The sequence below is a fragment of the Somniosus microcephalus genome, chromosome 17, assembly GCF_052327205.1.
Source record: "Somniosus microcephalus isolate GS21.2 chromosome 17, FLI_Smic_1.0, whole genome shotgun sequence".
Lineage (NCBI taxonomy): Eukaryota > Metazoa > Chordata > Chondrichthyes > Squaliformes > Somniosidae > Somniosus > Somniosus microcephalus.
This window is the reverse complement of record NC_141003.1, coordinates 72,691,772-72,715,398: the sequence shown is the minus strand read 5'-3', so window position 1 is coordinate 72,715,398 and position 23,627 is coordinate 72,691,772. Positions and strand designations below refer to the sequence as shown.

General features: G+C 42.2%; 1 protein-coding gene across 1 annotated transcript in view; it reads right to left on the bottom strand.

Annotated features, from left to right (window-relative positions):
• The window catches only part of chchd3a (coiled-coil-helix-coiled-coil-helix domain containing 3a), a 336,024-nt gene that overhangs the window by 166,359 nt on the left and 146,038 nt on the right, over positions 1 to 23,627 (bottom strand). The window contains exon 4 of the mRNA XM_086010675.1: positions 15,331 to 15,475. Within this exon, the coding sequence (XP_085866801.1) occupies positions 15,331 to 15,475 (145 nt within the window). The remainder of the gene's footprint in view (positions 1 to 15,330; positions 15,476 to 23,627) is intronic.

Below are 23,627 nucleotides of genomic sequence, written 5' to 3'. Positions count from 1 at the left end.
TAAGAAAACTAGGGGTCCTTTTACCAGAACAGAGAAGGTTAGAAGAAGTATGCAAAATTATGAGACATTTTGATAAGGTAAATAGGTAAAAACCATGTCCAGTGGTGGGTGAATCAGTAACAGAGATCATAAATTTAGGACCGTCACCAAAGCAACAAAGGGAGGGGTTAGCATTTTTTTTATGCCGAGGGTTCTTAGGACATGAAATTCCCAATCAGAAACAGTGCCATAAACAGAATCCTTAATAGCTTTTAAAAGGCAAGTGGATAATTATATGAAAAAGAGAAATCTAAAAAGGTTTCTAGAAAGGACCGAGGAATGGGATTTATTGTGTTGCTCTTCAAAAAGCCGGCAGAGGTAAATGGGCTGAACAGCCTCTTGCTGTGTTGTAAAATTCTACGATTCTGTGAAGGCGGACATGTATTTAGTGGTGAATGAGTTAAGTATTTGGTCAGCTATCATTTTTTTGTTCAGTAGGTTTAGCTGCTGTATGTGTAACGCGCACAGAATTTTTATCACAACATAATCAATAGTTTCCCCAGATATTCATGTGTGACTGACAGTTACCAAATAACCCTACAGTCCCCTACCGCAGACTTTATAACCACTAAAGGGGCCTAATATTTTTTGTATAAAGATTTCTGTCAACCCAAACATGTTTAATCCAACATGTGAATTGGCATGGTGTCATTTACAGGGACAGGATTTGACAGCTCTTCATTCAGCTGAGCTGTGTTGTGTTGCTTAATCAAGTATGAGCTCTGAAGGCCCAACAGTAATGAGAGAAAGAAAAAGAGTGCTCTGACTTGAATTTCAAAGGAGCATGTTATTCAAAATTTGTTCTTTCTAATGGCTGTGGGGCACCAATAGGTCTGGTCTGCTTTAGTGCCTTGGGTCCCTCAAGTAAAACCAATGACATATGTACAAGCAAACTGATGAATCCTGGTATTGCTCGTGTATGACAGCGGATGATGGATATTAAAAAAAAACGTTTGAAATTATATGGGGTAGCACATCCATGCACTGCTGCTTCCATTTTATAAAAATTCAAGCAATGCAGGAGCACATTGAAAAAATGGGGAATGAAGGAAGTTCGTGTAGTGAATTTGGTAACGTTAATGTGTCTCACAGTGGCTGACAACCTCTCATTTGCTTCTACCGCATTCAGCCCCTCAGAACAGGCTTGAGGGGCTAAATGGCCTACTCCTGTACCTATGTTCCCGCAGAAGACTCATGGCGCACGACTGATAATATGAACTGGGATCACACACTGAGGTTCAAACTTCTAATATGGCAATTATGAACATTAGAATTTTTAGGAGGAGGAAAAGGCTATGAGCTCTGAAAAAAAAAAGTCCTGCTTTGATTGGTCAATTTCACCTCCCCACCATATCTCCAAAATCACACTCAAGACAGCTCCTAGCCTCAAGTTACTCGCCACCTGCCTACCCTCTTGCTGGGGGGATGCTACAATTATCAGAGCGAACCGTTTGCAAAATGTTTGCACCCAGTTGGGCAGGCAGGCTGGCCACTCTGTATCCTTTATCATTGGGAGGACATTCAATGCAGAGTGCTCACAATATGGTCTGTGAGGAAGGATTAATGGTGTGATGTAGTCACTGGGTTAGAGTGATGATTACCAGGAAATATAGTCAGTGTGTATTTTTTTTTTCATTATTGCCAGTCCTCAGACGTGCTTCTAGTGATTATGCCTTCGAACATTTCAGCGTACTGAAGGGCAGAGTCTTGCAGTTGCATATGCTCCTTTGGGGCAGTTGACCGCGCCTCTTTAACCAGTGACGGACGATTGGACTTAACATTACTCCTTTAAAAAGGAAATTGCCCAATAAAATTAAAACAAAGCTCGACAATTTCACAAAGTTCTACCCGTGGGGTGACAACGATTTGGTGATCTCGCACCCATAAAATCAACAAGGCTGCTCTCATCATCCAGGCAATTGTGTCTTCAGCATACAGCTGTGGGTTGAAACTGAATATGGCTAAATTGAATCAAGAGCCAGCACCGACTGAAATAATGGATTTCTGGATTTGCAGGCCTATGAATAATAGGTTAACGAGCACTTTATTCTTTATTTATTTGTATGAAGACATACAACTGGAGATTAATTCGGACAATTTAATCCAGCACAATACAACTTTAATGCACCAGTTTCAATTTTCCTCTTCATTGAGGCAGCTACAAATATAAATTTTGATGAAAAATAAAAAAAAATTCCAGTGTGCGCTCGAATGACTACAGCTGGTTAAGGCAGTGAATAGCTGTGCCAGAGATTTCATCTTTAGCCTGTTACGAATTAGCTCATTTTAATTTGGGCACTGGAAGGGCGCTGCTGTCAGCCTCAATGCCCACAGGTTAAGGAGATGGGGGGTGGGTGGAAATCAGCCCGAGTTCCTGCTCTTCAACTCTATCCTACGATCCCTCCTGGAAGTGCGTTTGTACGGAGCCGATGCTCAGCTCAGATGCCTGCCACAGTCGAACGGCTTGCTAACAGTCGCTTAACATATCAAGAATGTCCATTCGAGACAAAGGCTGATTGGAACCCAGGGAAATGTTCCCAAGATGGAGCTAAGCGCTTCAAGAGAGCAGGGCAGAAAATTGCCAATAAAAGGGCAAAGAAGAAACAAACTTACTGATGCGGCTTAACATTAAATGCAATCAAAGAAGAACATTCTCAGGATCTTTAACACAATACTGATAATTAGTTCCTCGTTGCGCAAAACTGTGCGGAGAAGCATAATAACCCTCAGGCTACACTTTCTGAAACAATAGTGTGCCTGACCTTGTGTGCTTGCCCAATTTCAAAATTACCTAAAATGACTAAATTTTCTATCAAAATGATGAATGGGCCAAATGAGGTTTGTAATAAATAGGTTGTAAACACTTCTTCTCGCTTGGGAAGCACGTTTCTTTTTTCCCCATCTCATCATGTTATTCTGCCCTGTGGCACTGTAATGAAGCCATATTTAAAACCATTTACAGTAGTTAGAAGTGCTTGAAAGGTTGCATAGTCGCAATGCTCAATGACAAGATTTGACAAATCTAGCACATAAGCAGTGGCTCGCAAACATGAAAAGCATTTTAGCCCAGGGTTTTTTCCCCAGAGTTCGACTTCATTCATCCGCACATTGTATTAATGTGCATTAAGTGCCCTTCTTAGTATTCATTCTAGAGGAATTCACCTCTCCGTCAAAAATAACAAGGGCATCATATTGGTCAATCACACATTGAGACCCCTTTTTATGAACCTCCAATCGCACCAGTAGCTTGCTCAACCTGTGTCAATAGTTATGAGTTCAATTATAAACAGGAACTGGAAAGCTTCTATGCAAAAAGATAGATGATGTTGAAGCTGTATAGTGAGTGCTGCTGAAAGGCTTTGTGATTGTTGTGGTTAACCTTATTTAGAATTGAGTGAGGATATAAATCATCTAAACTAGAACATAGAATTTATAGTTTACCAGATAGCCCAGTAGGCAAGGGCACTGCCTAATATGTAACCGAGACGTGCAGATTCCATTCCCAGTTTGCTCTCAAATAGCTGATCTCAACTAGGGCAGTTGTAGCTACAATTAGGGAAGGGTAAAAAAAAACCCAGCCCTGCTTTACACTCCCAATCGCTGTGCAGTGACACTTGCTGGTTACCTGGTCATCTAACTCATTGGGCACACCAAAGTCTCTCAAACAGCAAGTTGGCTGCCGCATTTCCCAACACTACAATGGTGGTTTACATTTAAGAAGTACAGGAAACTTTGGTTTATCCGGAGGTTGTATGTCCGGAAACTTTGATCGAACGGCAGAAATCAGCAGCCGTTTTGGTTAGGTTTTTTTTCTTCACCGAGCATTTTTTTTTAATATAAAAACAGCCAGGCTCTGGAAAGCGTCTCTGTAGCTTAGCAACAGCTTCAGAGACGCTTCCAAGGTACGGGCTGAGTGTTTACAAGCTGTTGCTAAGCAACAGTGTTTGTTGTCAGATACGGAGATGAAAACCTCCGTATCTGACAACATTAGTGCTGGTCTATCCGGAAGTTTTGATAGGCAGCAGCTCGGTCCCGTCGGTGCCGGATATCGCGAAGTTTCCTGTACCACATTTGAGAGTGAAACACTTTAGGACGTGCTGAGGACGTGAAAGGCGCTATATAAATACAAGATCTTTCTTTTTAACGGTCACTCGAGCAAGGTACTCTGCACCCACGGGACCATGACCGAACATTACTCAGTGCTTTCGATTGGGCAAGGGGAAAAGAGGAAGGCTATTTAATGTATGATTTCTAACATTAAGATCTTGTTGTTTCTGCACAAGGTGGAATAATAACCCCTCCATAAGGATCTGCAGTCCTCATGAGTTTGAAATACCACGTGCTGCACCCGCCTTTGTCTTTCAGCTGGTCACTCTAAGCATATTAACACTACCGCTAATAAAAGATTACAGATCTGGTAAAAAAATGTTTTATTTTTAAAGACATTCCCCAATGCACCAAATGTTTCTGCTCTGAAGGTCATCTGAATTTAAAGGTGAACGGATACTGCAATTTAAAAAAAATAAAAATCTCTATACACCTTCAGTTTACTATGTTGAAACTGTAAGATGCTGGAAACTGTTCTTTTCAAGTAAATGTTTTCTTTTCAAGGATGATCAACAATGTGGAACAGCATAAATTTTTAAGTACTGAGAGGTCATGAAGCTTACTTATAACTCAATCGGTCTAAAGAATTTAATCTGCCACGTGGTAGGCTGTACTACTGCGCAACAATCTACTTTACTCACACAAACTTCTGGATTCCATTTACAGGAAACTCTCTTTTAACCGGCACCTAAATAACCGGAAATCTCTGTTAACCGGCAAAATTCAGGAGAAGGTTCAGTTAAGTTTTACTTCATATTAGTGGCAGTTCCTGGATCTGTGGCTGTGTAACTGGGGTTCGTGCACTTGTTGCTAAGCAACAGGGACGCTTGGTCTGTGGCCGGAGTTCCTGCACATGTTGCTAAGCAACAGGGAAGCCTGGATTTGTTGCTGTGTACGGAGCTCTCGTACCTTTTAAACTATACCTCTCTGTAATCCGGACTTTTTGATAAACCGGCACCACGCCGGTCCCATCGGTGCCGGATAATAAAGAGTTCCCTGTACATTTTTTGCCTTCATCGGTTTTTGTACTTGCAAACAATCAAAATTACTTTGTGCAGCTGATAAGCATATATTTTTAATTTCCTCCACAAGAGTTCAGAACTGAGTAACTTCTGTGTTATTAAACAGATGTTACAGGCTTCCTATATTGTAGGTGACAGGTTGAATTGAAGAGAATACCCACTTGAACGAGGAAGATTAACTAAAATGCAAGGGATAAAAAAAGTCTATCAATCTGAACGTGGCGGGGGGGGGGGATCTTACACGAACATCTTACACTTTCTGGGCAATGACAGGTAATGTAGCATTTGGTACAAATCACAAGCAAAACAGAGATTTGACTTTTAAGGGAAACATATCGATTGGAGACTCCCTTGTGTCTATGCATACATGAGGATGCACACTGGCTGCTGTAGTGTGCAATCCCGATGTGAAGTAATAGGTATCTGTCCACAAACATGGCTTGCAGCCAGAACAAACTAGAAGAATCAAATTGATGGCAACACAAGCAGAAGAGTCAAGACCATACAATGGGCATCTTGTATCATGGTGAACGTACTGATACCATCGCTAGATGCACTTGTATCTGTCTCAAAGTGTTATTACTATTTTCTTTTTAAAAGGAACTTTAACGTCTTAGATGTATTTTATCATCACCTAAAAATCATAATGATATTTGTAAAAAAAAAAGTTGCTTACTGGAAACTGGGTGGTGCAGTGGGCTTTGCACTGGCCTCTAGCCATGGATTGAAAGCCTCCTCTGTCCAGAAGCTGCAATGGTCCTGTGTGACCCAGGGTCAGCCCACAACTCTCCCTAAATTCAACCCCAATTGGCAACTCAATTAGAGACACCCTTGGATACATTGTGTAGGAAATGGAAAAATGTCACACTGGTGTGATGAAGAGTACAGAACCCTTTACTGTACATCTAACTGCAATATAACTGACCTAGGGGTGCTTGACCACTGACACTAGGTACTCAAAATGGGAAAGTGTTGCGTTTCCCCAGTACCAAGAACTCTCTCACAAAAAAATTAAGATCCTTGGGATGTTTTACAGATGTTCAAAAGTGCAAGAATATACATGAGAATGAACCTTTGGCTGAACTTACAGGGATCTGGGGGCAGAAACACAGAATTTTCAATACACTTTGTTGCTAAATTGCAGTTTGGGGTTTTCAGACTAAATTGTGCTGTATTCCGGCAGATTAAGAATTATATCGCTACCTGTGACTTGGGGGAAACAGGATTTGAAATGTACACCTCTGACTGCAGTTATATTACCATTTTTGTGTTACTCTGAAATGGAAACTACTTTGCAAGAATGCAAAAAGCGACAATTTATCTAAGTTAAACATACTCGAAGCAGTAAACATGATTTTGCTCACCATAGTTTTCAAACTGCGACTATTAAAGCTTGATAAATGTGTTAATTAGATTGGATCAAGACTTCCACAAACTGAAAATAAAATCAGCTGATTTGCTGATTTGCACCACAACTCGGTTGTCACCTGTTCAGCGATTCTAAACAGAAAATACTCAACAAAAGTGAGATGAATGTCTTGTGGTGAAATTTAGCAGTGGACTGACCAGTTTAGAGAGTGCTGATAATTTTTAAAAAAAAAGCAAAGCAGTGCCTGAATAGATCAATGGGTAATTTCAGCACGTGGCACATTACTGGCCTACGCAGAGCAGAAGCAGTTGACTACACTGACGCATTAGGGACTGCCATCTGGGTGAAGTGCCCAAGGGTAGCTGCCACCTGTGGAACTGCACCTCAGGAACAGTCTATGCTTCAAAAAGGAAGCGAAGTGGGGGAGAATGTGTCAGCAATGCTGCACAGCAAATGTGAATGTGGTGTGGTGTATAGGACTTTGACACTGGTGTCGGGCATCTGCTTATCTGTGGTCAGCGGTACAAAAACTATTGATGTCCTGTTGTCTGGTCTCCATACTCTCGTTATACAGAAGCTTCAAACTATATTGAAAAATATGACTTAAGAACCACCATTATTTTTGGCATGCTGTTATTGCACAATAACAAACAACATTTCCAACTAGTTCAGTTCGGCAGATATGCTTCAATTTTGCACCCCAGCCAGATTAATTCTCTTCATTGAGGGATGTAAATGATAGAAATTTGAAACCTATTATCCCATCAATTTATACTCGAGATCGGATAGCAATTGTATCAACATTAATTTAAAAAATATTTACGAGTTAATATATTAAATCAGAACCATATGGAATTGTCAACAGAGAAACAAATGCCATACAGGGAAGAAAATTATATTAAATCGCCAAACCAAAGAACAGATCGATTGAAGTTAACTGTAACTGCACTTCAGCATTGGTTATGTATTTTTTCTGTGTTGCCACGGCAATTAATGGTACCCTTCTGTTTCCACATTATTGTATCCTTTTGCACAGACCTGCGATGAAGATATATTTAATGCAACATTGAGAATGACAGATGAAATTGTGCACAGGCATGGAGTTCTGCATTTCATTGAACAGTGCCCACTTGTTTTTGACTGCCCTTGCAGCTACTTAAGGTCGTGGTATATTATTGACCGCAGGCAGCTTATTGCCTGATGTTAGCATATGCCTTTCCAACACTTTATCTGCAGCTCCATTCATATTCGTAAGATTGCTTGAATTTTCAAAGAATCTTACAGCACAGAAGGAGGCCATTCGGCCTGTCATGTCTGTGCTGCCTCTTTGAAAGAACCATCAAATTAATCTCACTCCCTTACTCTTTCCCCATAGCCCTGCAAATTTTTCCTTTTCTAGTACATATCCACTTCCCTTTTGAAAGTCACTATTGATTCTGCTTCCACCGCCCTTTCAGGCAGTACATCCCAGATCACAACAATTCGCTGTGTAAAAGAAATTCTCATCTCCCTTCTGGTTCTTTTGCCAATTATCTTAAATCTGTGGCCTCTGATTACCGATCCACCTACCAGTAGAAACAGTTTGTTCTCATTTACTCTGTCAAAATCCTTCGTAATTTTGAACACCTTTATTAAATCTCCCCTGCTGCAAGGAGAACAAGCCCAGCTTCTCGAGTCTATCCACATAACTGAAGTCCCTCCTCCCACGTATCATTCCAGCATCATTTTCTACCCCACCCCAATTATTTCCCCATCCCTACTGAAGGCCAATGTTCACTAATTATTTTTGGGCCGCGCAGCCCCTTTTACATCGAAACATAGAAGATTGGAGCAGGAGTAGGCCATTCGGCCCCTCAAGCCTGCTCCGCCATTCAATGAGATCATGGATGATCATCCAAATTCAGTACCCTGTCCCTGCCTTCTCCCCATATCCCTTGATCCCTTTAGCCTTAAGAAATATATCCAACTCCTTCTTGAATATATTTAATGAATTGGCCTCCACCGCCCTCTGTGGCAGAGAATTCCACAGGTTCACCACTCTCTGGGTGAAGAAATTCCTCCTCATCTCAGTCCTAAATGGCTTACCCCTTATCCTTAGACCACGACCCCTGATTCTGGGCTCCCCCGCCATCGGGAACATCCTTCCTGCATCTAGTCTGTCCAGGCCTGACAGAATTTTATAGGTTTCAATGAGATTCCCCTCTCAATCTTCTAAACTCCAGTGAGTGTAAGCCCAATCGACACAATCTCTCCTCATACGTCATTCCTGCCATCCCAGGTATCAGCCTGGTGAATCTTCGCTGCACTCCTTCCATGGCAAGAACATCCTTCCTCAGATAAAGCGACCAAAACTGCACACAATACTCAAGGTGCGGTCTCACCAAGGCCCTGTACAACTGCAGCAAGACATCTTTGTTCCTGTACTCGAACCCTCTTGCTACTAAGGCCAACATACCATTTGCCTTCTTAACAGCCTGCTGCACCTGCATGCTTACCTTCAGTGACTGGTGCACAAGAACACCCAGGTCTCTTTGCACTTCCCCTTCTCCCAATCTATTACCATTCAAATAATAATGTGCCTTCCTGTTTTTGCCACCAAAGTGGATAACCTCACATTTATCCACATTATAGTGCATTTGCCATGTTTCTGCCCAATCACCCAACCTGTCCAAATCGTACTGGAGTTTCACGACATCCTCCTCACAGCATACCCTCCCACCCAGCTTTGTGTCGTCTGCAAATTTGGAGATATTACATCCAGTTCCCTCGTCCAGATCATTAATATATATAGTGAACAGCTGGGGTCCTAGGACCGATCCTTGCGGTACCCCACGAGTCACTGCCTGCCACTCGGAAAACGACCCGTTTATTCCAACTCTTCGCTTTCTATCTGTCAACCAGTTCTCTATCCAGGTCAATACCTTGCCCCCAATCCCATGTGCCTTAATTTTGCACGCTAATCTCTTATGCGGGACCTTATCGAAAGCCTTCTGAAAGTCCAAATACACCACATCCACTGGTTCTCCCTTATCTATTTTACCAGTTACATCCTCAAAAAATTCCAGTAGATTAGTCAAGCACAATTAACCTTTTGTAAATCCATGTTGACTTTGTCCGATCCCGTCACTGCTTTCCAAGTGCTCTGCTATTACATCTTTTATAATGGACTCGAGCATTTTCCCCACTACCGATGTTAGGCTTACCGGTCTATAATTCCCCGCTTTTTCTCTGCCACCTTTTTTGAATAGTGGGGTAACATTAGCTACCCTCCAATCCATGGGTACTGTTCCAGAGTCTATCGAGTTCTGGAAGATGACCAGCAATGCATCTACTATCTCCAGGGCCACTTCCTTAAGTACCCTAGGATGTAGATTATCAGGCCCTGGTGATTTATCGGCCATCAATCCCGTCAACTTCCCCAACACCATTTCCCTACAAATACTGATTTCTTTCAGTTCCTCCCTCATTAGACCCTATGTTCCCCGACATCTCTGGGAGGTTATTTGTGTCCTCCTTTGTGAAGACAGAACCAAAATATGTATTTAATTGGTCCGCCATTTCTTTGTTCCCCATTATAAATTCCCCTGATTCTGGCTGTAAGGGACCTACGCTTGACTTCACCAATCTTTTTCTCTTCACATATCTATAAAAGCTTTTAGAGTCAGTTTTTATGTTCCCTGCAAGCTTACTTTCATAATCTATTTTCCCCCTCTTAATTAATCCCTTGGCCCTCCTTTGCTGAATCCGAAACTGCTCCCAATCCTCAGGTTTGCTGCTTTTTTTGGCCAATTTATATGTCCTCTCTTTGGATCTTATGTTATCCCTAATTTCCCTTGTTAGCCACGGTTGAGTCACCTTTTTTGATTTATTTTTATGCCAAACTGGGATAAACAAATTCTGTAGTTCATCCATGCGATCTTTGAATGTTTGCCATTGCCTATCCACCGTCAACCCTTTGAGTGACATTACTCAATCAATCCTACCCAACTCGCGTCTCATACCATCATAGTTTCCCTTATTTAAATTCAGGACCTTAGTCTCTGAGTCAACTACTTCACTCTCCATCTTAATGAAGAATTCTATCATATTATGATCGCTCCGACCCAAGGGGCCTCGCACAACAAGATTGCTAATTAATCCTTTCTCATTGCATAATACCCAGTCTAAGATGGCCTGATCCCTAGTTGGTTCCTCGACATATTGGTCCAGGAAACCATCCCGTCTACACTCCAGGAATTCCTCCTCCACAGTATTTTAACGAATTTGGTTAGCCCAATCTATATGTAGATTAAAGTCACCCATGATGACTGCTGTGCCCTTATTGCACGCTTCTCTAATTTCCCTTTTAATGCCATCCCCAACCTCTGCATTACTGTTTGGGGGTCTATACACCACTCCCACTAACGTTTTCTGTCCTTTGGTATTTCTCAGTTCTACCCATACAGATTCCACATCATCAGAGCTAATATCCTTCCTTACTATTGTGTTAATCCCCTCTTTAACCAGCCATGCTACCCCACCTCCTTTCCCTTTTTGCCTATCTTTCCTGAATATTGAATACCCCTGGATGTTGAGTTCCCAGCCTTGGTCCCCCTGGAGCCACGTTTCCGTAATCCCAATCATATTGTATTCATTTACCTCTATTTGTGCTGCTAATTCATCCACATTTTAATGGGTGTTCTATCCATTTAAAAGCTGGCGAGCCGGCTGCACGGACCTCCAGAGCGCTGGGAGGCTGCGCAGCTTAAAGGGAACATTACTGTAGGCCCAAGGTTTCCGCTGAACTTCCCCCTAAATTATGGTGGTGGAGTGGGAGAAGCATGAGGAATTTCAGCCCCGATGTTTCCCCCGCCTGTCTATTACTAGTCAATACCCTTGATACAGCAACAACAACAAAAAAGGTTTAAAATACTTCACTGGCAGCATGCATATATGAAGCTATAATTCAGTCTCATTATGAGATGACTGTACTTCATTCTTGACGCCTTGCATTCAATTTGTTTTTAAAAGAAGTCAGCTTGGAACTTCAACTCAATAAAGCTATTTTCCAACTTGTAATGGCTTAATGACAGCTCATTTCAACAAATCACTGGAGCAGCTCGTCCACCTGAAAATGCAGGATCATTACACTGAGATGGTATTAGATGGTATTCTGCACATTCCTGAACTATGGATTTTTGCTTGGTGCTCACTTTACTCATCATTTATTTGGACTCAAGTGATATAATGTCAATACACTATTGCTTGTGACAAGGCTCTACACTGCTGCCAAATTGCTCATATTTACTTGCAAAAGTTCAACCTGGCTTGCAAAAAAAAGATTTGCATCTGGCAGTGAAAATTTAAGGATTTTTTTTCTTGCTTTCCTCTTTACCATATGACATTTCCAATTCTATTCAGCAACTGCAGGGGTAGCTCACATATGAAATTAGGCAATGATACTTAAAATCATTTTTGAAATAGAACAATACTGACATGGAATTCAACAACATTGTCTTTTAAAAAAAAAATGAATCAGAGAAATTAAATCTATGATCGATACATTTTAATTTGGATATAAATAAGTTTGACAACAAGCTAACTAAGGCATGAGAGAACTGGAATTGGTTAGCCGCTGGTCTCCTTTTCACATAACCTAATCGATCATTCAAATGTGAATGCCCTCAGTAGGTAGCACAGGCTTGGCATCATTTCACGACTGCTCTCTGATTTACTTGGCCTTCTGTCCTACTCTCTTAAAGCCTGCCAGTATTTTGATCTGTGAAGGCTTGGCCCTTCAAGTGAATTTCTTGAGAAGAGCTGGCGAATTGTACCGAAGACCAGCACATTCATACTGGAATGTGTGTATTTTAAAGGCAGGGGGGGTGGAGAGAGAAAGAGACAGAGAAGGGCAGGTGGCAGCAGCTACCAATTACTTCAGGATTGAATTTCTATGAAGAGAACCATCTGCAGATCAGAGTGGTGAAGTCAACAGCCTTAACTGTCTGAACCCAACACGAGAGAAAAGCCTGAAGACGGAAAATTATTTGTCATCCCCATTTTATAAATACCAAATATCAGAAGTCACTTAATATTGAAATCAGAAGAGGATGCACATATTTCAAAAAATAAAAATTCACAACACTGTATCCGTCACATAAAGCTTTCGAAAAATTCTTGAAGCATACAAATAGCGAGACAATTTTAATAAATCAATTTTTTCTGACAAGATAAAACAAGCTAATAGTATTTTACATAAATCTCTGAAGGATAAAAGAAATCAACTCTTTGCTGAAAGATAATTATGGATTATCCCTACTGGTTACTCTTGTGCCTGGGGCAGTTGTGGGGGTGCGAGAAGATGGGTAAGAGACCAAGTGTTTCATTACATGGTTTAAAATAACAAGTGGTTTGTTAAACTGAGTACAGTAACTCTAATAATGAACCAGTGACTGTGGAAAGGTGACAAGTCCAAAAAATCCATGCACATTCTGATGCTCACTGAGGAAATAATTCTTTCACAACCCATTTTAAAAATAACTTTGAAAGACAATTGTGCGGAAGTGATGTTTGTAAATTCTATAATGGCCCAGAAATTCGGGTCTCCACGGGTGAGTACGCACGAGGTACTCACCCGTAAGCCCAATGGAAGTGCCGGTTTCCTGCATGCACTGCGCATGCGCGGGAAACTGGCACTTCCGTTCCCCTGAAAGAAGGGGTTCAGAGTTCGAACGTGTGCGCAGGAGAGGCTGCGTGTGCACACCGAACTTACGTTTTTTTTTGTAGGTTTTCCCAGGAGGGTAAGTCTCCAAAAGTTAGACATGTAAAAAGCAGTCGCAAGGCCTGCTTTTTACAAGGTAAGTGGTGAATTAATTAAAATTAAAACATTTTTTCCACAGGTTTATTATTTTTATAAATACTTTAAAGAAAGGTAAGTTTATTTTTAGCCCCGTTAGAAAATTTAATTATTTTTTTCAAAAATTTAAATTTGTTTAAAATAGCTATGTCATGTAATTTATAGCTTATTTAAAAAATGTGATTTAAAAAAAAATTTATTTGGAGAGTTAGTGATGTTTTGGGGCCCGTAGTATTTATAAGTTTGACAGCCCTTCCTGTCAAACTTATGAATGAAGCATTCTCTGGTCCGATTGGCTCCCAATGGCCCACGTGATCCCAGGGAACACATCGAACTAACTGCGCCCCTGGGATACGCAAGCACTGCGCGCCGGCAGTTGGAGGAGGCCCAGGATCGCAATTCCACGCGGGCCCACAGCTCAACGGCCGGCACGCAAGGTAAGTGCAGGTCGGGGGCTTGATTCCGTCTGGCTGGATATAAACCATGTTGTGATGAAGAAGGATGACTGTAAAACAAGGGAAGTCGTAGCACAGTAACCAGCTAACGTGCAGTATGTAACTTCTTCAATTCACTTTCAATACCATCTCACTGGTCAATAACAGTTATTCACAAATGCTTAAAGAAAATCTCTCTCCTCCCCATCCCTTCTGAAGACAGTGACTTATGCTGGAATATAGTTCCATGCATGCCAGCAGTTATCTAGCAGCTTTCCTCAATAGTAAAATTTGGGCATCTGGACTGTAAGCGTTGACAGGCTATTCAGCTGTGCGAGTCATCATAGCCAAGGCTCATCCTCTTCTCACCTGATGTCCACACACACACACAATTTCTATCAACAGTCACGGTACAGCAACACATAATGTTAACAGCCTATTAACGATGGAGGCATCACAGCGGAAACTGATCTCGAGCTTTACGCATGTGTACACCTTCCAGCAGGGATCACTGGACGACAATCAGGAAGTCAAAATGATTTCTCTCCTCGTTAACTTAGGGACACTAATGTAAATTGTAATGCTCCCACAGCTAAGATCAGTTAACTCACTACGGACAGAGGAACCAAACTTTAGTTCTGTGTCACTCAGTATGTAAAAAAAGCAGCTTGCAGGCATGGATTCATATATCTTGTTTCTCCTGGCAGATTTTCTTCTCCGTAATCCAGGGGCACTAAGGGTTCCTGCTGCCACCCAGCTGAAATCAGCTAACAATGCAAAAAGGAAGTCAAACCTGAACCTTCTGGTCTTTATAACTCTGCTAAAGATTATTTTTTACAAAAACTGAACCATTGAGGGGGCTCACAAATAAACATTTCTTAGAAGGGAAAGCTACTCCAAAAGCAAAATGTCTGAATTTGGGTCTTCAATTCAGTTTGGATCTCACTAAACTTTTACAAATTCAATTTTGGAGAATGACTAAGTTTGGGAATGGCTGATACACATTTCAAACAATTACACTTCAATTCAATAAATAAAAAGGAGTTTTCATTACTTTCAATCTCATCTCAGATGGCAAGAATCTTATAAGGACAAAAAGTCTTACAACTTTAAACACTGATATCCTTAATACTGTTTCTTCTACCCACCAAACATACTGATAGAGTTTTTCCAAACTGCAAGCAAGCTATTTGTCAGGATAGGAATTTGGAAGGTATGTATGCAGCATGTTAGCCAACATAGATCCAGCAGCAATCATATCAAACTATAACCAATGCTGGCAACCACAGTAAAAGGTTGAATTATTGATCATTTTGCCTGTCACTGGACTAATGGTGATTTTCTGGGGAGGCAGTGAAATGGGCTTTTTACATGGGTGGCTCCCATTATCTGATGTTGTACATTTTTGAAACAGCTTAATAATATTAGACTACGAGCACTGACTCAGTGATTTTCTTCTTATCAGAGTTTGCAATTCTAGAACCAGAAGATAGATTAGTAAGCAAAGGTTATCAGTCTACTTACAGTGTGCTTGGATTTCACTCGTTCCTCTTCAGTCATCGCTCTCTCCCGCAACACAGCTTTTACAACACTATCGCTTGCGGCATCTCGTTCACGTTCAAGAATCTTGCTAATCTCATCATGAACGTATCGTTTATCGTGTTCAAGCCTGTATTTCAAAACAAGGAGGGGGGGGGAAAAAATACATGATCACTTAAAACTACATAAATATCAAGGGCCATTATGAGTCTTATTTTAGTCGCAGCACTTTCAAAACCAATGGCAGACCTGTAACCAGGAGAAATGTTTGCCACCATCTTCAGCCAAAGGTACCAAGCGGACAATCCCACTTGGCCTCTTCACGAGGTCAGCACCATCATAGACTCCAGCGTCCAGCTCGGCTCATGCCATGTGACATGAAGTAAACGGCTAAGTGCACTGGACACAGCGAAGGCTACAGGCCCTGACAACATCCCGGCTGTAGTGCTAAAAACCTACGCAACAGAACTAGCTGCTCACCAAGTAAACCTATTCTTGTGCAGCTATGATATAGCTATAAAGGCCCACTGCCAACACCTTCTCATATCAATTAGGGATGAACAATAAATCGATGACCATCGGTGCCGTCTCCTGCTCTCGCCCTGAACTTGATAAGTTCATTCACTTTACTTCCAATTTCCACCCTTCCCTCACCTTCACAGCACCTAAATATCCGGAAATCTCTCTTAACCGGCAAAATTCAGGAGTAGGTTCAGGTAAGTTTTACTGTATATTAGTGGCCGTGTAACCGGGGTTCCTGGGTCTGTGGCCGTGTAACCAGGGTTCCTGCACCTGTGGCCGTGCAACAGGGGCTCCTGGATCTGTAGCCGTGTCACCGGGACTCCTGCACAAGTTCTGTGTAACCGGGGCTCCTGCACCTGTGGCCATGTATGGGGCTCTCGTACCTTGGTAAGTATACCTCTCTGTAATCCGGACTTTTTGGTCAACCGGCAGCACGCCGGTCCCGGATAAAAAAGAGTTCCCTGTACTAGCATGACTCCAAGACTCCACTCTTGTTTGTATAATACACTGTGCAGCATATATCAGAATTCTACTGTTGTTACTGAAAAGTAGGTGTCCTCTGATTTACTGTAAACAGAACCACAGCAGATCTGCTCGTCTGACATATAAAGCTGTGCTTCCTTTGAAGAGTTGGACAGAAGGAATCAAATCTGCTTGATGGACCAACAAATCTCACTGAAATCAGAGGTTTAACTGCCTGATACGATTTTTTTTTAAACATTAGAATGTGTATACACTACGTTTCATGGACTGATGCGCCAATGTCCTTTGCCACTGTATAATCCAGCAGCAAGTAAGTGTCTTGATGTTGTCTGGTGATAAAAAGCTCAAAATAATGCTTCCAAAACAATTCTTATTTGTTCGCAGGCAAGGAGGACACCTACACTGAAACTGCTCTTTCAGAGTATGTATGAAATAATCAAACTCAATTTGTGTTAGAATCTGGGAAGTGGAGAAGTGCTCTGAGTACTAAAAAAAATTGTGCAAGTGCATCAAGTTTTCCTTTAAATAAAAGTGACGGTTGGTTTAATTTGCCTATCCAGGAGCCAACCAAATCTACAGACCATATCAGAGCGTTGCTGAATGAATCAAATATAAACTGCTAAATTAAATGCTTTTGAGTAGATTTCCATAAAGCTATTCTATTGCCATGTAATAAGTTAAAAGATTCAGTTACACAAAGTCGAACTGGTTTTGGAGAATGGACCTTTCCTCACTACCTCAACAGAAACATCGAATATTTCACTTTTTTTAAATACATAATTTACAAACTCTAATCACCTAACCAGAGATAAAGTTAAACATGGGTTCAGTACTTCAAGACAATGCAGAATATATATTCTGACGAGGACTCTGAAATGTGAGCTCCTTTTTTCTTTTTAGATGTCGACAGACCTGCTGCATTATTTGGGATCTTCACCATTCACTGCTATTTTCACCTTATCTGTAAACACTGATCAGCCGCAAGTGCATCAGAAGGGAATATTCCCATAAAGGAACTATTTTGCCACCCACAATACTGACCCCATTAGGAAACTTTTAGCACTGTATCACTGAATAGGTTATAAATCTTTATTGGCCAGGCAGTCTTTTATTGAGATCTGAAGGTACCAATCTGGCAAGACACAACACAGCCATGTACTGGATAGTGAACAGCTGCAGCGGTTTCAGAAATATTTATCTATACCACTGTAAGATGAATATGCTATGATAAAACAGATGAGTTTAAATATTATTAAAATAATAAATAAGATATTAAGCTATAATTTACTGTTACTAGTTCAATGATTATCTCCTCTCAATAACCATCACTGCTTTGCCCTGTGCAGCACCTGTGGAGTTTAACTCATTCATCATACAATGCCATCCAGCGATTCATTCAAACAGGTTTCTGAAGGAAAATTGTTGACGACAACTCCCTCACCCCACAGCATTCACTCTTAAAACACTTTTACATTGAAGGAATCTCACTGATGAGATACCTGGGCTCTGCAAATTTTCGAAGGTACGATCCCAGCAATTACACTGGCAACGTGCCCGCCAGTGACCTGCCAGAACTCACCCGATTTAAAGATAGACAGGGAGCACCTTGAACCACTCGGGGTACATTTCTACCTGCTCTGGCATGCTGAAATATGTGGCCTTGCTGCTCAAGCTGTGACAGGTGTTGCTCCGATCCCGTTGCCACCACCTACCCCACCCCCCCCCCTCCCCCACCACTCTGCTCCACCAGAAAAAGTCCAATTCAGTCCCCAGAGGCCCCACTTTGTAAGAGTACCACCTGACACAAACAGGCTTCTCTGGCCTGGAGCCAAGGTGGTTCCCCACATCTGCTGAGGGAAATGCCAGTGCGCCTCTTGTCACTGGGTGCATCAATCTCCAAAGATGCCCGACATTCTGCAAGGGTCGGGTCACGTGGATTCCCAAAGTAGGGAGTCCCAGTCCCTCACAAGGCCGAGTGTGGGAACTGACATAAATCTGGAACCCGGCTTATCAGGGTCCTGGCCTGTTTCTGGCCTTTCCACCAGACTCCTGCCAGTGTTACCGAGGGAGTACACCAGAAATGTCAACGAATTCTGGCCCATGGTTATTTCACAATTGGTGATACTCTCCAAGATAATGCTGGAACCAGCTTAGACACACATGTTTGTAGGTCGCACAAAGCGTTGGCAACTCCACTTATTTACAACCATGTGAGCCCGATTAGAAGTGGTAACGGGAAAACAGATAAATATAGGAGATTGGTGCACGGAAGTCAAGGTCTCATTCAAACTCTCCTGTCTGTAACTCCCATTTAAGTGCCATATACAGTATTAAGGGCAATCTATTTTTCTTAGACTGGCTTCTCTGTAGGCTTGAGACTGACATCAATTCAAACTGTGACTAAAGAATGATCTGAAGGAGATATTGTATTCTCTACTTTTACAGATTCTCTACTTTTACAGATTCTGAAAAATATAGAACTTTATTTTTAAATTGGGATCATAAGATGGTTTGTTATTCTCCAGATGAACTTGAATGATTGCTTCACCGAGGAGAAAAAAAGTGCAATTGAAGGGTCATGTAATCTTAAAAATTATAAATGAAGACAGCCATGCATTCACCAAGGTGTCTGAGCCACCCCTCGCTATCCTGCTCGTAAATCGTGTGTAAAAGCAAGCATAGTTCGTGGAGAACTCCTCTACGTGAGGCCTCGACGTTCTGATTCACTGCTGTCTTTGATGCGGAGAAGATGGTTAACAGTATTGCTCAAGTATGGTGCACTTGAACTGAACAGCATCGTTCCCAGTGAAAGGTTTCTAACATAAAACTTCTGTTTCCTTGAACAAACATGAACAGGATAAGACTGCGTCTCTCAGTCATTCCAGGCATCCAGTCACTTCCCTTTGTAACATTTAGGATCATAGAGTAATTCACTGGACTATACTTTGTGCACAGACTTGAGCTTCTTGCATCTGAATGCACCAGTTTTCAGAGATTTATGGGCCATATTTAATTCCACCGAAGAAGCTAAACCAGAGGAACTCAACCCAGCATTCATCCTTGGAGGGTAGTTATTGTGAACTTCCAAATACAGTAGATTGAGGGCAACGTTATGAGACATATACGAATGAATTATCAGCACCTTTCCATCATGTGTCTGCTTGACTCAGTGGTAGGAATCTTGCCTATCAGAAAGTTGTTGATGTAATCTCTATTTCAGGGACATGAGCACATAATGTTGGCTGACCCTTCAGTGCAGTGCTGAGGGAGTGCTGCACTGTTAGAGATGTGGTTTTGCGGATGAGATATTAAACCAAGGCCCTGTCTATTCAGGTGGATGTAAAATATCCCATGGTACTATTCGAAGACGAGAAGGGGAGTGAGTTCTTCCAGTGGTCTGGGCAACATTTATCCGTCAACCAACACCAACAAAATAGATTATCTGGTCATTTACCTCATTGCTATCTGTGAGTGCTTGCTGTGCACAAATTGGCTGCCGCGTTTCCTAAAATATAACAGTGATGACACTTCAAACGTATTCAATTGGCTGTAAAGAGCTTTGGGACGTCCCGAGGATGTGAAAGGTGCTACATAAATTTAAGTTCATTCTTTAGCTCTAAATATGTTATGTAAATTGTTCCAGTGTTTTATCAGTAACTCTTTGTAAGGTATGCCTACATCATCAAGAACAAACTGTTCTAACATATTTAAATGCTCTTACTGATGCAGCCGTCCAATACATTATGTAATATTAATGGATGTATAATGCTTTTGAATCCCATTTTAATAATTAATGGGAAAAGTGAGTGCCTCTCAGAAGTGATGCTCAGGGTTTTTGTTTTGGTCCTAATTCACAGGAGGATACATTAGATCCTGTGGTATCAAATAGCCCCCATAAAACCATTATTTCCCAGTAACAGAAAAATAAACCTCCGAGATCATCATCATCATTTTCACAGGTTGATTTACATTTTTTTTATTTTTGATGTTTCCCCATTCACGCCGACAATCCAGTCAGTATTGAGGGAGCGCTGTCTTGTCAGCGATGCTGCGTGTGCCTGACGTGCTGGCTGTTTTAAGATCCCATGGCACTCCCACTGTCCTGCACAACATTCCTCACAACAAACACTGCTGCTCACAAGTTAATTGATCATTCATCTCATTGCTGTTTGTGAGAGTTTGCTGTCCGAAAAACAGCTGCTGCACTTGCCCACATAAAAAGTCACAGCACTTCGAAAGTACTTTGCTGTGCAAAGTCAAGTATATTTTACTTCCAGTGATAAACATTTAGATGAATCCATGACAACAGAATTAACTTTTCAGGCAACATTGTTGACAGTATCAGCGCTGTTACCTGCTCTCGCCCCGAATTGGAAAATTTCGTCAACTTTTCTTCCAATTTCCACCCAACCCTCGCCTTCACATGGTCCATCTCCGACTCTTCCCTTCCCTTCCTCGACTTCTCTATCTCCATTTATGGGGATAGGCTGTCGACCAATATCTGCTATAAGCCCACTGACTCCCACAGCTATCTTGATTACACTTCCTCCCACCCCGCTTCCTGTGAAGACTCTATTCCATTCTCCCAGTTTCTCCGTCTCCATTGCATCTTTTCTGACGATGCCACATAGAAACATAGAAGATAGGAGCAGGAGTAGGCCATTCGGCCCCTCGAGTCTGTTCCGCCATTCAATGAGATCATGGCTGATCATCCAAATTCAGTACCCTGTCCCTGCCTTCTCTCCATATCCCTTGATCCCTTTAGCCTTAAGAAATATATCTAACTCCTTCTTGAATATATTAAATGAATTGGCCTCCACTGCCTTCTTTGGTAGAGAATTCCACCACTCTCTGGGCGAAGAAATTCCTCCTCATCTCTGTCCTAAATGGCTTACCCCTTATCCTTAGACTGTGACCCCTGGTTCTGGACTCCCCGACCATCGGGAACATCCTTCCAGCATCTAGTCTGTCTAGTCCTGTTAGAATTTTATAAGTTTCGATGAGATCCCCTCTCATTCTTCTAAACTCCAGCGAGTACAAGCCCAATCGACCCAATCTCTCCTCATACATCATTCCTGCCATCCCAGGTATCAGCCTGGTGAATCTTCGCTGCACTCCTTCCATGGCAAGAACATCCTTCCTCAGATAAGGCGACCAAAACTGCACACAATACTCAAGATGTGGTCTCACCAAGGCCCTGTACAACTGCAGCAAGACATCCTTGTTCCTGTACTCAAACCCTCTCGCTACGAAGGCCAACATACCATTTGCCTTCTTAACTGCCTGCTGCACCTGCATGCTTACTTTCAGCGACTGGTGCACAAGGACGCCCAGGTCTTGTTGCACTTCCCCTTCTCTCAATCTATTGCCATTCAGATAATAATCTGCCTTCCTGTTTTTGACACCAAAGTGGATAACCTCGCATTTATCCACGTTATATTGCATCTGCTATGCTTCTGCCCAATCACCCAACCTGTCCAAATCAAACTGGAGTTTCTCGGCATCCTCCTCACAGCACACACGCCCACCCAGCTTTGTGTCGTCTGCAAACTTGGAGATATTACATCTAGTTCCCTCGTCCAGATCATTAATATATATTGTGAATACCTTCCATACCAGTGCTTCCAATATGCCTTCCTTTTTCCTCAACCGAGGACTTCCCCTCAACTGTGGTCGACAGGGTTCGCGACCGTGTCAGTCCCATTTCCCGCACTTCTGCACTCACCCCTTCCCCTCTCTCCTAGAACCACAAAAGGAATCCCCTTATCCTCACCTTCCACCTCACGAGTTTCCACATTCAACGGATCATCCTCAGCCAATTCTGCCGCCTCCAGCATGATGTCACCACCAAACACAACTTCTCCATCCCTTTCAGCATTCCGAAGGGACCATTCCCTGCGGGACAACCTAGTCCACTCTTAGATCACCTCCAACATCCCCTCCCCTTCCCACGGCACCTTCCTGTGCAAGCGCAGGAGATGCAAAACCTGCCCTTTTACCTGCTCCCTTCCCACCATACAGGGTAACAAACACTCCCAAACACTCCTTCCAAATGAAAGAGATTTTATTTGTACTTCTTTCAATTTAGTATACTGTATTCGCTGCTTACGATGTGGTCCCCTCTACATTGGGGAGACCAAACGCAGATTGGGTGATCGCTTTGCGGAACACGTCCATTCAGTCCGCCAGAGTGATGCTGAGGTTCCGGTCGTTTGTCATCTTAATTCTACGCTCCACTCCCACTGACGTCTTTGTCAATAGCCGCCTGCACTGTTCTACTGAAGCTCAACCTAAGCTCAAGGAACAGCACCACATCTTTTGATTAGATACTTTACAGCCTTACTTACGAACATACGAATTAAGAGCAGGAGTAGGCAACTCGGCCCCTCGAGCCTGCTCCGCCATTCAAGAAGATCGTGGCTGATCTAATTACTCCACATTCCCGCCTACCCCCGATAACCTTTCACCCCCTTGCTTTTCAAGAATCTATCTACCACTGCCTTAAAAGTATTTAAAGACTCTGCTTCTACCGCCCTCTGAGGAAGAATTCCAAAGACTCACGACCCTCTGAGAAAAAAATTCTCCTCATCTGTCTTAAATGGGCGACCCCTTATTTTTAAACAGTGACCCCCAGTTCTAGATTCTCTCAAGAGGAAACATCCTCTCCACATCCACTCTGTCAAGGCCTCTCAGGATCTTATAGGTTTCAATCAAGTCACCTCTTACTTTTCTAAACTCCAGTGGATACAAGCCTAGCCTGCCCAACCTTTCCTCATAAGACAACCCGCCCATTCCAGTCTAGTAAACCTTCTCTGAGCTGCTTCCAACGCATATACATCCTTCCTTAAATAAGGAGACCAACACTGTCCACAGTACTCCAGATGTCTCACCAATGCCCTGTAGAACTGAAGCATAGCCTCCCTACTATTGTATTCAATTCCCCTCGCAATAAACGATAACATTCTATTAGCTTTCCTAATTACTTGCTGTACCTGCACAGTAACCTTTTGCGATTCATGCACTAGGACACCCAGATCCCTCTGCATCTCAGAGCTCTGCAATCTCTCACCATTTAGATAATATGCTTCTTTTTTATTCTTCCTGCCAAAATGGGCAATTTCACATTTTCCCACATTATACTCCATTTGCCAGATCTTTGCCCACTCACTTAACCTATCTATATCCCTTTGTAGCCTCATGTCCTCTTCACAATTTACTTTCCTACTATCTTTGTGTCATCAGCAAATTTAGCAACCATATCTTTGGTCCCTTCATCC